Source organism: Octopus bimaculoides, chromosome 9, assembly GCF_046866305.1.
Source record: "Octopus bimaculoides isolate indiv1 chromosome 9, ASM4686630v1, whole genome shotgun sequence".
Taxonomy (NCBI): domain Eukaryota; kingdom Metazoa; phylum Mollusca; class Cephalopoda; order Octopoda; family Octopodidae; genus Octopus; species Octopus bimaculoides.
This window is the reverse complement of record NC_142936.1, coordinates 5,038,310-5,053,052: the sequence shown is the minus strand read 5'-3', so window position 1 is coordinate 5,053,052 and position 14,743 is coordinate 5,038,310. Positions and strand designations below refer to the sequence as shown.

Genomic DNA, 14,743 nt, shown 5'->3' with positions numbered 1-14,743 from the left:
CTCCTACTCTCTCTACTTTCTCACTCCCTTTCTGTCCCTCCACTCTCCCCTCTTTCTCTGTTTTCTGGAATGTAGCATGTCTAACCAATCTGAGACGGATGTCTGCCTCTTGACAGGGATTCTTATTAACCTCAAACTAACTCATCTCTCTCATCTTTTCTCCATCTTTGCAACTTGGTCTGGCATGATTCTCTCTCGTCAAAATCCTCTTCAGGAAATTATTGGTTTCTACACCTCTTCTGGAATGTCTAACTCTTTGTGGAATCAGTTAAATAATACCATTGGCACCGTCACCATTATTATTATCCTAATCACCTTCACAGTTATTTAATGTCTTTATCATCCAGTTCGTTATCCATTACGATAATTATTGTTATAATATCCATATTTCTTTCTATACTATTATGGGTTGGCTATGTCTAGAAATACAGCATATTACTGTCCTTATGAATTGTTTGGACCTTAATAGAGGGGCCCAGTTTCCTCTTGTATGCTTTCAACTCTTCTTCTCATAAGCTTCTTTCACATGGTGCCCTCATCATTATCAGCACCCCTTCATTACCTTTATCATCATCACCATCATCATCTCCCATTATTGATGTTTCCACCATCACCATCACCACCACCCTCATCATTGTCATCTCACCACCACAGTAAGCCTCATCTTCACCATCATCACTGCCACCGCCCTCGTTGCCATCATCTCTACCATCACCACCACCACCACCATCATCATTGTCATCTCACCACCTTCGTCTTCAATGTCTCCATCATCACCATCATCACTGCCACCGCCCTCATCTTCACCGTCATCTTTGATATCTCCACCACCACCACCATCATAGATGCCATCTTCACCATCATAGTTGTCTGCATCATCATCATCATCATCATCATCATCACTCACTCCTGTTGTTGTCTCTACCATTGCACCACCTTCACCACAATTATCATCACTATCATCATCATCATCATTCATCACTAACTGCTACAAGTAGTAGTAGTAGCAGTTGTAATAGTTACTAATTACTACTAGTAGCAGTAGTTACTAAACCAATCAGTTACCTGGTTTCTGTTGCATGTTTAATTAATTATTTATCATTGATGAACAGTTCTCTCGGTTTCACTCCCAGAACCAAAGTAATTCTTTCTGTGGTGGTGGTCATTGTGGGTTGGTGACATATTGTAACTATCACAAATGGTGTGGAAATCTATATGGGATTAGTTCTGATTTCTCTCTAACAAGTATTAAGGAAATACACTTGTGATGTATTCACTATGATCATCAGTACCGTTGTTGTTGTTATTGTTGTTGCTGTTGCTGTACCATTGTATAATTCTGATTTATATTATTTTATTATTATGGAGATGTACTTGCATAGCAAGTGACCTGATCTGAGATCGTGTGCTGAGACAAAAAACAATTGCAGCATGGAAGGTGTTTATAAGCCATTTAAGAAACACACAAAAACCGTCAGACTGACTTCAACATTTAAATTTAATTTGTCAAAATATTTTCGCTTTGAAACCGTGACCTGTTCACTGACAAAATTCCGTGCTGCATCTGAGAAAGTAAAAGTTAGTTCATGATATATGTGTGTGCATGTGTGTTCATATATGCGTGCATGTATGTATGTGTGCATATGTACGTACATACATGTGTATGTATATAATACTTTGTGATGCATTTCAAGTTATCCAAATTTATAATTAAAATTAATCAATTTGTTAATTATATATTTGTGTTTTGGCTCATTTCTTTGTTTCAATTTTATTTAATTTTTGTGTCTTAACAACTGTTTTCTTTGCTTGCTTGTTTGTTTGTTTGTTCTTTAACTTTTCTGTAATTTTTTTTCTTTCATTTTAATGTATGTATATATATATATATATATTGTCTTTTAGCAATTCCTTTTGTTTTCTTCCCAAATTTTTGATTTTAAATTAGATAATTGAGTTAATTAATCTATTATTTAAACTTAAATACCAGAAAAAAAAATTGTGTGTTTTAAGTCATTACAGGTAAGACTATGCTGGTTCACTGCTTGTCTGTGTTTGTGTTTCCATTTGTGAGTTAGTGTGTGTGTGTGTGTGTTTATATATATTGAAGTACACAGTGTTTTAGAGTGATTTCAACTGATGTTACCAATCAGTTTCTCAGAGGATATTAGATAACCAGACAATTATCTAAAAATGGTGCTTGTCAGAGTTGACCAGCATGGAAAGAAATGGCAACTACCTTCTGTTAATAGAGGTGAGGAAGCGACACATCCAGTTTGTGTCTGCAATATATACGTGTGTGAATAAACTGATTGCACTTAATTAAACTGAATAGAAAATTCTTTGCAGAGGTTGTTTAACCTTTTGACATCTATCTGTCCAAGACTGCTCCTAGCTGTACGATAAAAAATTCCTGTTTTAAAATCATCTAAATTAAATCTTCCATCAAAATTCCAAAGTTAAGCATAATAAATTCTATTAAATTTTAATTGAATTTTTCATTATTTCCAAAAGCTAATTGAAATAAAAGCAATGTATTTCAGTGAAACGATGGTAACAAAGAGATTAATAAGACTAAAATGTATCTCTTACTTCCACTTGTTAGCTTTAACCCTTTAGCATATAACCTGGCTGTAACTGGCCCAAATATTCTGTTTCATGTTCAAACCAGCCACATCCGACCCTTCACACCTACCCTACAATGTCATTCTAAAAATATACAAGCACATTATTGAAATCTCAAAGTTACAAGATAATGCTTGATTAATTCAAAACAATGTGAATAAATAAGCATTACATTTGACAGAGTAATCAGAATGCTAAAGGGTTTAGCGCCCGACTATCTCCAGTCTTCAGTTGTCAGCATTTTCCAAAGATGTCAACCCATAATTCAAAGTTCTATATGGCATAGTGGTTAAGAGTGCGGGCTACTAACCCCAAGATTCCAAGTTCGATTCCAGACAGTGATCTGAATAATAATAATAATAACAACAACAATATCGAAAAATACCTTAGGAATGAGAACCCAAGTTCAAAATTTCCCCCAAGACACCTGATGAAGGCTGGAGGATATATCAGCCAAAATGTTGTCTTAACCACAAAGATGAGGACAAATATCCATCAAATGTAAATCATGTAAATAATGTACCATTAATCAAACTTATTTGAATTATTTGCTGCTTTGCCTGTTTGCTTTTATTTTTAGATTTTAAAATTTCCCCACAGTTGGAGATGTCTTCTTAAGTCCTTTGTTGAGGTTTTCAAGTTTTTCAACTCCCTACTGTATAATGCATATGTGAGGCCCTAATTGTATATGTACAAGGCACGTTTGCTTCTTCCTTTGTTTGAGTAATTCTCAATTTTCTCTTTCTTATTTTTCAGAACTACATACAAAGCATCCAACACAAGCTGTCTCCTGCCATGAGGAGTCTGACTACTATTCACTGCGAACCTGTTGTTGACCTAGAGAGTGCCAATACTACATTGACCCAAGTTTCATGAACACATTTCAATGCTGCACTTGCACTATAAACATTATTTTTATTATTATCATTATTATTATTATTATTATTATTATTATTATTATTATTATTGATTATCATTATTTTATTTAATGAAAAAAATAAAGCTCAAAAGATGCTATAGCTTACTTTTGACAATAAGTCGACTCAGACAGCGTCAAGTGCAGTAGTACATTTAAATACAGATCTATATATATATATATATATATATATATATATATATATATGAATACACACACACACACTCTCTCTCATACATACCGTGACAACAACACAACTCTACTTCCTGAAAACTTTTTTTTTTTTAAATTTTTGTTTAATTTTTCTCTTCTCTCTCCACCTCTCTCTCTCTCTCTCTTTCTCGCCTTCTCTCTCTATCTTTTTCGTGATCAGTGACTGGTTTGTTTTGAAAGGCATGATAACAAAAAAAAAAAAAAACCAACCAATGTATATATAATAAGTGTATGTATGCGTGTATGTGTGTGTGTGTATGTGGTGAATAGGGTCACAAACCCTATGCCTAAAAGGTTTCACATATAACCAGCCAGTTAGCAAAGCCTTGGGCTGCTGCTTGCATACAATCTTTTGGTATAGGTTTTATATAAACAAAAAGTATGTATGCACCTACGATACATATGTTATATATATATATATATATATATATCAGACTGTATACACACTTACAATACATGCATGTATCGAGGTGTATTTTTTAAGTTTTTCTGTTTTTTTTTTATTGTATGGAAATATATACACACACAGACACACATGTACACACCTACATACTTTCACACACATACACATGCATATATGTATGTATGTATGTATGTATGTGTGTGTATATATATATATATATATATATATATATATATATATATATGTGCATGTATATGCGTACATACATGTATGTATGCATACACCTCCTCCACACACACACACACACACACGCACACACATGTATGTGTGTGTGTGTGTGTATATGCATACATTCACACATACAGGAAATGAGTTTGTTCCATAAGTTGTATAAACACAAAACAAGAAAAAAAAAGATGTAATTTGCTTTGTATGTGTATATTTTTCGAAGTGTTTTTTTTTAATTCCTATTTTATATTATTTATTTAATTCTTATTTTGGATTTTTTTAAATATTTTTTTTTTTACAATTTTTTTAAAACTTACCCCCTCCCCCCACTTGTAATATGACTAAAGTGTTCATTCATTGCATATTCGCATAGTTTTCATTGTAATTAAAACTCTTACCTTCTTCTTCTTCTTCTTTGAATTGTTATTAGTAGTAGTAGTAGTAGTAGTAGTAGTAGTAGTAAGAGAGAAACACACACCATCAAAGTGACACTAGGGTACAAATATACAAATCCCAATATACCCTCCATGACTATCCGCCTGATAAGGGTACACCAGGCACGTGCATCACAACCATATGTGTGCAACCTGGTGATCTCATATCAGGATAAACAGCGCATGACCCCGCAGGTGGGACCCAGTTAGAATTTTCTTCAGGTTGAGTAGCCCATTCCACTCAAAAGGTCCCTGAATAAGGTTTGTTTAAGGATGATGAACGAAACACCCATATTTCCAGAAGTGAATTATTCGACCTCCAAAGAATTCCTCTCAACACATGGCTATGGCGCTCCCCCATGAAAAATCTCCACAGCTACCTTCAGATCTATTAATTTCTTCATAACTTTTCTAGGTAGTTTTTAATTAAATTTTTTTTTTTTTTTTCAACAAATAGATAACAAGCATGGCTGTGTGGTAAGATGTTTGCTTCCCAACCACATGGTTTGGGATTCAGTCCCACTGTCTGGCACTTTGGGCAAGTGTCTTCTATTATATCAGGCCAATTAAAGCCTTGTAAGTGGATTTAGTAGACAAATTGAAAGAAACCTGTCATGTATATGTGTGTGTGTCATTGTGTTTGTATTTGTCCACCACAGCTTGACGACTGGTGTTGGTTTGTTTACTTCCATATAACTTGGTGGTTTAGCAAATGAGACTAATTGATTAAGTGCCAGGCTTTAAAAAGTCCAGGAGTAGGTTCATTGAACAAAAAATTATTGAAGGTAGTACCCCAGCTTGTGCCAAATCAGATTGGAGCCTGCTGTAGCCATCTGGTCCACCAGTCCTCAGTCAAATCGTCCAACCCATGCTAGCATGGAAAGCAGACGTTAAACGATGATGATGATTACAAATGATTTCTAAAGCTGGCACAAAACAAACATTTTCCCAAGTTGAAAAACGTGAGAGACAAGGTAAGAGACGACAACAAAGCCGGAAATGATAAACGGTATTTTAGATAATTTAAGGTGGCGAGCTGACAGAAATGTTAGCACGCCGGGCAAAATATTTAGCGGTATTTCGTCTGCTGCTACGTTCTGAGTTCAAATTCTGTCGATGTCGACTTTGCCTTTCATCCTTTCGGGGTCGCTAAATTAAGTACCAGTTGCGTACTGGGTTCGAGCTAATCGACTGCCCCTCCCTCCTCCAAAATTTCGGGCATTATGCCTAGAGTAGAAAAGAGTATTTTAAATAATTTCTGAGATGGCATGAACCGACAGATTTTGAATGTGAAGGTCATATTTAACTAATTATTTGACTGGTACTCAGAGCCAAGACTGGACGAAAGGCAAAATTAAACTTGACTGAATATTACAGGTGACAAAACTAAAATTGCAAGGGGTCAAGAGGGCTTCTAGTAGGATTTTTAAACTTAAAATATAGGGGATTATACAACAGGATTTAATTTGCTACAACGAAATATTAACTCTCAGACGAAGCGTGTTTTTTTCTTAGAGTTATCTCCCCTACATCACAAAATTGTCCTGTACGAATTACTTCGTTGTGTAAACATTACTACGAAGCAATAAATTCCATCTAGCGATAACTTTACCCTTTGCCCGTCCAAAACATTTTCATAAGTTTCTCCTAAACGTCCTAGTTTGTTTTCAGACTTTCAGTCAGCCCTTGTTTCGTATAGTCCGAGTAATATAAAGCTTTTCCACAACTCCCAAGTTACTCTGGTGATTGAGAAGAAAAAAAATGGGAATGTGTATCATACACGAACGTGAAGGAAATATGTCCAGTGTATCTCATGCGGTGTTTAACCGATATTTACGATGACTACAACGGCTATAAAGAATCAATGAGAGACCTGTGCGTGACTGCTTAACGTGCAAAAAATAGCAGTCAAATATCCTGCATATCATCTCGCCTTAGTCGTAGTTCTTTCTGTACAACTAACCCATGCATCGGACAGCAAGACGGCTCCAGTCATCCTAGTTTTCGGCATTGTCGCCTGCATCTTCTTAAATGATGCTGAGTTGCTTCAGATCTTCTTTGATGGTGGTACGCCATGTCTTCTTGTGTCTGCCTGTCTTCTTTCGTCCCTCTGGTAGAACTCCTTTGTCTGTAGAGATAACTTTAAACAGTGATTGAATAGCACTGCTAATCCAGGTGGGACGCTACATTAACTTACAAGGCTTTACTATATTTGGGAGTAGATATATCATGGTTGCATAACAAAATACGGTACCTTTACCAGCAATTAATTTTGATTTATCGTCTCTCATTTTAGTTGCTTCCGTCATTGAACTGCGACCATGCTGGGGCACCGACTTGAAGTGTTCAGTCGAGCAAATCGGCACCAGTATTTTCAATTTTTTTCTTTTTTAAAGCTTGATACTTATTTTATCGGTATCTTTTGCCGAACCGCTAAGTTAGGGGGAGGGTGTCAACAAAGCAACACCGGTTGTCAAGCGATAGTAGGGACAAGCGCGAGCACATACAAATATGCATGATGAGGATCCACAGAGTTTCCGTTTATCAAATTTATTCACAAGTCATTGACCGGCCCGAGGTTGTAAGAGAAGATACCTGCCCAAGGTGAATTGAACTCGAAACTACAAGGCTCATAGTGAAAAAAATCCCAGTTTTTCGTTCAATTCCTCTAACAATACGGTGCATAATACTGTATGTGGCCGAGTATTCCACACACTGACATTCTTAACGTAATTTTGAAGGAGAATCATTCTGGCAACTGTTAACAAAGGGAGGCGATCATAGACAGATTGCGTTTTAGTTTGAGTTATCTCCCCTACACCATCTGATTGTCTTTACTGAAATAAGATTTGTTGATTTATTAAATAAGACGGACGAGCTGACAGAATCTTTAGTATACCGGGGGAAAATGCTTAGCGGCATTAGGTCAGGCCTTTGCATTCTGAGTTCTAATTCCGCTGAGGTCGACTTTGCCCTTCATCCTTTCGGGGGTCAATGAAATAAATGCCAGTTAATCATTAGGTTCGATGTAATCGAATAATCCCCTCCCTCGAAATTACTGCTCTTCTGTCAACATTTGCGATATTGAGAATATTGCATTAGAATTTAGATTATGATTTCAAATATATCTATGACGTCATAATGCCATAACTGAGACGAATGTTTACCTGCGTCTCTTTTAGTTCTCTTTCAATCAACATCAAAGCTGAAATATTTGGACGAAGTAGTTGCCTCTTCCAGAATGAGATTCAAACTAAAAAAATCCCGGAATCTCTCTCTGCCGAAAGGGAAATTAGCCGTGTTCACAGAAGCCGACCAAAATATCCCAACTGCAGCGAAAGAAAGGCTTTTGATACTATTCCCCAAACAGGGATCCAAGAAACACTGGCCATGAACAAGGTAGCACCAATAATCCTAAAATATATAAAACATTCTATGAATAAATGGCAGACAGTGCTACAGCTCCAGACGAAAGAGGGACACATAAAAACCAAAGCCATCTCCATTAGAAGAGGAATGTTCCAGGGATTTTCGAAGCATATGCACGTGATCACCCTGCTTATTTTTCTTGTCTAAAAGATATGGTTGCGACCGCAGATGGTATTGACATGAATCGGTACAAAGACAATATCACGGGATTGCTGCGAGAGTTTGAGCAACAGTTTCAGATTTTTGCTGAACTTGAGACAGATTTCACAGTTCTTTGCTCACCATTTACAGTGAACGCCTCTGATCTGCCTGTCAACAAACATCCAACTTGATGTTGACGGGCAGATCAACTTCAACATCAACAGATCAATATGCAGCGTGATTCAGAGTTGAAGAACAAATTTACCTCGCTGGGCTTGGACACGTTTTGTCAGTGTCTCTCGCCAAAGTACCCCAAACTGACAGCCCTTCCTGCGAAAGTTTTGTGCATGTTCGGGACTACCTACCTTTGTGAACAAGGTTTCTCTGTACTGAGCATTAATAAAACAATTCTGCGCTCAAGGCTCACACATAAGCACCTAAATGACATCATGAAATTGGCTGCTACTCAAGATTCGACACCTGATATTGATGCACTTGTGAGAGACACAACTGTCAAGTGATCATTGATTACAATAAAAGTCAAATCTTACAAAATTGCGATAACATAATGAAAGAAATATGTAATCAATCTACTCACCTTTCTGTAAAGGTTTCTTTCAGAGTAATTTCCCGCAGTAATATCACAAAGTGAAATTAAAGTTTTCATTTTGTTTCTTACAACTGAAACCTCCGCCATTGGAATTTAGGCAGGAGATAAACTTCGGCAATGTTTTTTGAGAAATATAGAGAAATTCTGGAAATTTTTCTTCGCCGTAAATCCATAACATTTCTCCATACATAGATTCGTCGACTCGAGACCATTTCATTATGGCCCAATGATCCAGTGATATACTTCAACCGTCTTTTGATTCGAGACCAAGAGGCCTCAATGGGGTTTGTGTAAAGCGCCGGTTTGTACAAGGGAAAGGGGTTGGGGGCGATTTCTTTCTCTTCTTTTTTTTCTTTTTTTTCAGAATCGGAATCTCCATAGCTGAAAACGTGGGTTTCCATAAAATCATCTTTTTTTTCTAAAGGAGTGGAGGGATCCGTTTATGTGAGAATTGGCTGTTATTTCTAGCATATTTTCTCCGTTCAATCGCACGCGCACACACGAACACACAAGCCGTTCGTCTTCACTTTTAGACAGCGGGATGTAATGGTGAAGGGTATATGAATTAATTTTGGAGTTTCTTCAGAGAAAATTTGAAAGGAATTATTTTTTTCCCTCCATATTCTTAATCTCCATATTTTTCCACGTCAATAGAAAGAAAAAAAATTCGAAAAAAATTAAAATTTAAAATTTGAGGTGGGGAGGGGGAATTAAGAATTTTGAAAAAATGGTTCTTGACATATTCAGAATCTCCGCCATCAAAAACATAAGAATCTGCTGAAAAAATTTCAAAAAAAGAAAAAAGGTTGATTTTTCGTGCTTTGTACTTATATTATTATTATTATTATTGTTGTTGTTAATAATAAAATGGCGATTTGAAGCTGGAAACACATAGTGCAATCATCGAATCGAAACTACTCGAGTCGGAGAAATGTAAGATTTTGTGGGACTTTCCTATTGAAACGAACAGGAAGTTAGAACATAATAAACCGGACATAACAATTACTCTTTTACTTGTTTCAGTCATTTGACTGCGGCCATGCTGGAGCACCGCCTTTAGTCGAGGAAATCGACCCCAGGACTTATTCTTTGTAAGCCTAGTACTTATTCTATCGGTCTCTTTTTGCCGAACTGCTAAGTTACGGGGACGTAAACACACCAGCAACGGTTGTCAAGCGATGGTGGCTGGACAAATACAGACACACAAACACACATACATATATATATATATATATATACATATATACGACGGGCTTCTTTCAGTTTCCGTCTACCAAATCCACTCACAAGGCTTTGGTCGGCCCGAGGCTATAGTAGAAGACACTTGCCCAAAGTGCCACGCAGTAGATAATGTAAAGCGAAGTTGCTTTCTAATCGAGCCATCATGTCCGTTTGATTCCAGGATCGTAAAGAGGACGTAAAACAATGAAAATGCAATCCCTTAAAATTTGAAAGGCAGAATTTGGAGCATGCGAACAGTAAAGATTATGTCTATAATAATCGGTGCGTTGAAGGCGGCAGAAACGTTAGCATACTGGGTGAAATGCCTAGCGGTATTTCATCTGATTTTACGTTCTGAGTTCAAATTCCGCCGAGGTCAACTTTGCCTTTCATCCTTTCGGGGTCGATAAATTAAGTACCAGTTGCGTACTGGGGTCCATCTAATCGACTGGCCACCCCTCCCCCGAAAATTTTGGGCCTTGTGCCTTGAGTAGAAAAGAATAATTTGTACGTTGGGAACAGGAAGCAAAGATAGAGACAAATGGCTGAAGGAGATTAAAATAGAATGCCCGGTGAAACTCCAACAGAAAGTTTTCCTCTTAGGGACAGCAAACATTATCAGTGGGGCCTTCTAAGCACTTGAAAGACTGCTGAAAACTTGTGGATACCTAAGGTTACAGGTAGCAACGCACTACCTAGATAAATCCTACCAGGAATAAGACCGAATTGAGCCAAATCAAAATAATGATAATAATAATAATTTATGTGGATTGCTGTAACTCCTCACGAAGGTAAATAAGCAATAAAGAGGAATGTGATACGATTTGTAACAAATAGAGATCGATTCTGTTTATTGAATTGGACGAATTGAACAATATTTATACCCGACTTATTTTCTAACATGATAGATTTTCTTGCGCAATTACTTTCATTTGATTTCTGACAATCTTTGAATGTTTTTTGGAATTCACTTAAGATATGGAACCTATTGGGTAAAAAAGAGAATTGTTGTGAATATCTATGGTGTCAGCAGGTGTGGCTGAGTAGTAAGAAGTTTGCTTCCCATCTACACGATTCTGGGTTCAGTTCCACTGCACGGCACCTTGGGCCAAGTGTTGTCTACTATGGCCTCGAGCCGATCAGAGCCTTGTAAAGGGACTTGGTAGACGGAAGAAGCTCGTTGTGCGTGTGTGTGACCACCACTTGACAACTGGTGTTAGTATGTTTACGTTCCCGTAACTTAATCGTCCGGCAAAAGAGATCGATAGAAGTAAGTACAAGAGGTGATTCATTCGACTAAAAACTCTTCAATATGGTGCTCCAGCATGGCCGCAGTCTAATAACTGAGAAAGATAATAAATAAAAGATTTGAAAAACTTTCAACTTTCGAGAAAGAAACAAATTTATTGTTCTCAAGGCAAAATTTAAAACGGGTTTCCAACGATCAAATGCGTATGGAAGGGCAAAAAGACCACAATCGAATGAGCCAACGTAGAGGTTGGCTCATACGATTGAACTTGTTGAATTGTAGGAGTTATGTTTGTTTGTGGAGAGTGGAGTGTTGCTATCTGTGTGATTAGCTTTTGTGGTATGGGTTAATTGAAATTATCATAAGCATAGACGTCTCCGAAAAAAAATTGATTAATAAAGTAAATTGTTTGTTTTGGGTGTGATGGATAAACAGTGTGCGATGTGGACAGTATGTGAGAAATTCAGTGTAGGAAAATATGGTAGGCTGTATAGCAATTTCAGGAAAATTTTCTGTTAATATTTTCAAGCCGGCACCAACAAGTCGGTCACATAACATTTGAAAGCAAAAATGACTTCTCCATATATTTCAAGTTAAAAGTTTTATTTCAAGTTAAACGTTTTTAAGCAAAATGTTCCCTCGCTCAGTGGAATAGGAAACCAACTTCTTTTCTTTTTTCTTTTTTCTTTCGTTTGTTTTTTTGTTTTTTTGTCCTCAAGGACGAAATTTCCTTTTCTTCAAAGTCCTTCAGACAATTACACAAATAACTGAAAAGATTTTTATAAGAGCATACCTGTTGAATGTTATTCAAATTCTAACTTGTTGAATAATAGCGTTCATTATGTGAAATGAATTGCTCTCACCAATCAATTTAAAGTTTTGAAGCAATGAATTGTGTACCTGTAATGCAGTTTTGAAGCACTGAATTGCTTACCTGGGATTAAACAGCAACAATTATTTATCTACAAGTCAATGAATAAATCCTATGGTATCTATGAAACGTGGAAGAAACTAAATGCATAAGTTACGTGTTTGGGAAAAAGCATTCACAGCTTACGTGGTGTGTCATGTTACCATACAAGCTTTGCAGTAAATTCTTATTATTATATCTGACACTATTTGAAGAGCGTGGTTTACCTAAAGAAAGATTGATTTCCGACGGTTTTGATGGTGAAATTCGTTCAAAACATATCAGAAATCAGGTCAAAAACAAATATTTCAACTTCAAAATGAGACGGACATAAATTTCACATACAGGCGTAGGAATGGCTGTGTGGTAAGTAGCTTGCTTACCAGCCACATGGTTCCGGGTTCAGTCCCACTGCGTGGCACCTTGGGCAAGTGTCTTCTACTATAGCTGCGGGCCGACCAAAGCCTTGTAAGTGGATTTGGTAGACGGAAACTGAAAGAAGCCCGTCGTATATATGTTTGTGTGTCTGTATTTGTCCCCCCACCATCGCTTGACAACTGATGCTGGTGTGTTTACGTCCCCGTAACTCAGCGGCTCGGCAAAAGAGACCGATAGAATAAGAACTAAGCTTACAAAGAATAAGTCCTGGGGTCGATTTCCTCGACTAAAGGCGGTGCTCCAACATGGTCACAGTCAAATGACTGAAACAAGTAAAAGAGTAAAAGAGTAAAAGAATACAAAAAAATAATAGTAAATCTTTTGTCCACGATTTTCAGACATTTGTTCCAAACTTTTGTCCAGCGAACCCTGCTGTACTTTTTCTCTCACTCTTTCTTCCTGTTTCTGTTGTACCTGAATTTCAAAGGGCCAACCTTGTTTCACTCTGTGTTATACTGAATCTCCCCGAGAACTCCGTTAAGGGTACACGTGTCTGTGGAATGCTCAGCCACTTGCACGTTAATTTCACGAGCAGGCTGTTCTGTTGATCGGATCAACTGGAACTCTCGTTGTCGTAACCGACGGAGTGCCACAATAGAAAAAGAAAGCTTTGGCCACTTTGGCCACTTTGCTAATACACCTGTCACATTTTGAAGGGGGTGATTTGTCTAAAGAGCAAGTGACTTCAGACGGTTTTGATGGCCAGATTCGTTCATAACACATCAAAAACCATAGGTAAACCATAAACTTCACCCTCCAAGTGGGGCGGATGGGATAGCAAAATTTTACCTGTTCTGCTTCTCACAAACCACAACGTAAATATAGTTACTGTATTCTCTAGAATCAGCTGACCATATTGTGTCAAGTGTAGGGTAGTGTTCTAACACTTCAACTGTCTGTTAACTGTAACTGTACACACAAAGGCAAATACTGAGAATATTGTTCTGGAAGTTGGATAAAGTTTTTTTATTATATCTACTATGACGTCATATTTCCATAACTGAAACATTTACTGCGTCTTCTCCGTCTTTCAATCATCAATACATCAACAGGCATAGCCCATCTCTTTATTTCTCTCTATGACTCTCTTCTTTTTTCTCCCTACCTCTCTCTCTCACTCACTCTCTGCGTGTGTGTTTTTGTTTCTCCGTCTCTCTCTGTCTCTATCTCTATCTCTCCCTCTCTCCACTGTAAAACAGCATAAAAGGCTGGTGTATATTCAACATACAAAGATATATTCTGGTCTATAGTTTTTAAGATTTTCTTGATCATAGCTGTTAGCTTTTAAACTAGAGTAACATAAAAGCTGGGTCCTAGCCCCAGCAACTTTTACACACTTTGTTAAAGGGTCTAATCACCAACGAGTCTACATTTTATCACTATCAAAATACAATCGAAGAAACTTTAATACTGTTGTTTAACCTTTTAGGAAAAAAAGTATTTACACGTATATAAGACGCATTATTTTATTCTTAATTTTAACTAGAAAAAAATGTTGGAGTGCAACTGAAAAAACAGAGCAAAGCTAATACCAAGTTTGAATATGAAAGGACAAAAAATGTACCAAGAGTTAATGCTAAATTATTGGGTGCAAGTTTTACACAAGTACAGTAACTATAAAATCTCTTCTTTATCGCAACTTATTCCTTTAAAAGCAAAGAGCCCACTGGGCAATGAAGTTGTTGATACAACATTCCTGATGAAATCACTAGAGAAATGTCATTTATTATAGACGTCCTTGATAAGATTTGACCTTGGATTAAACAATAAAACAACAAACACGTGTTTAAATATATGTACATGAAATATGAGAGAAAATAATGATATCGGAGATAATATTGTGCTAGAAAACATTCCTAGCATTATCAAATTACTTGGAGTGATATGCTACCAAAAATGTGATCTGCCTCTCTGAAACAACACTCTAAA

The 14,743-nt window shown here is 36.9% G+C and overlaps 1 protein-coding gene across 13 annotated transcripts in view; it reads left to right on the top strand.

Annotated features, from left to right (window-relative positions):
- LOC106880637 (transmembrane protein 198) overlaps positions 1-4,786 on the top strand; it is a 140,612-nt gene extending 135,826 nt beyond the window's left edge. For all 13 annotated transcript variants that reach the window (XM_052970387.2, XM_052970389.2, XM_052970386.2 and 10 more), the window contains one exon: positions 3,379-4,786. In XM_052970387.2, coding sequence (XP_052826347.1) covers positions 3,379-3,421 — 43 coding nt within the window. In that variant the 3' untranslated portion in view covers positions 3,422-4,786. The remainder of the gene's footprint in view (positions 1-3,378) is intronic.
- Positions 4,787-14,743: the final 9,957 nt, after the last annotated feature.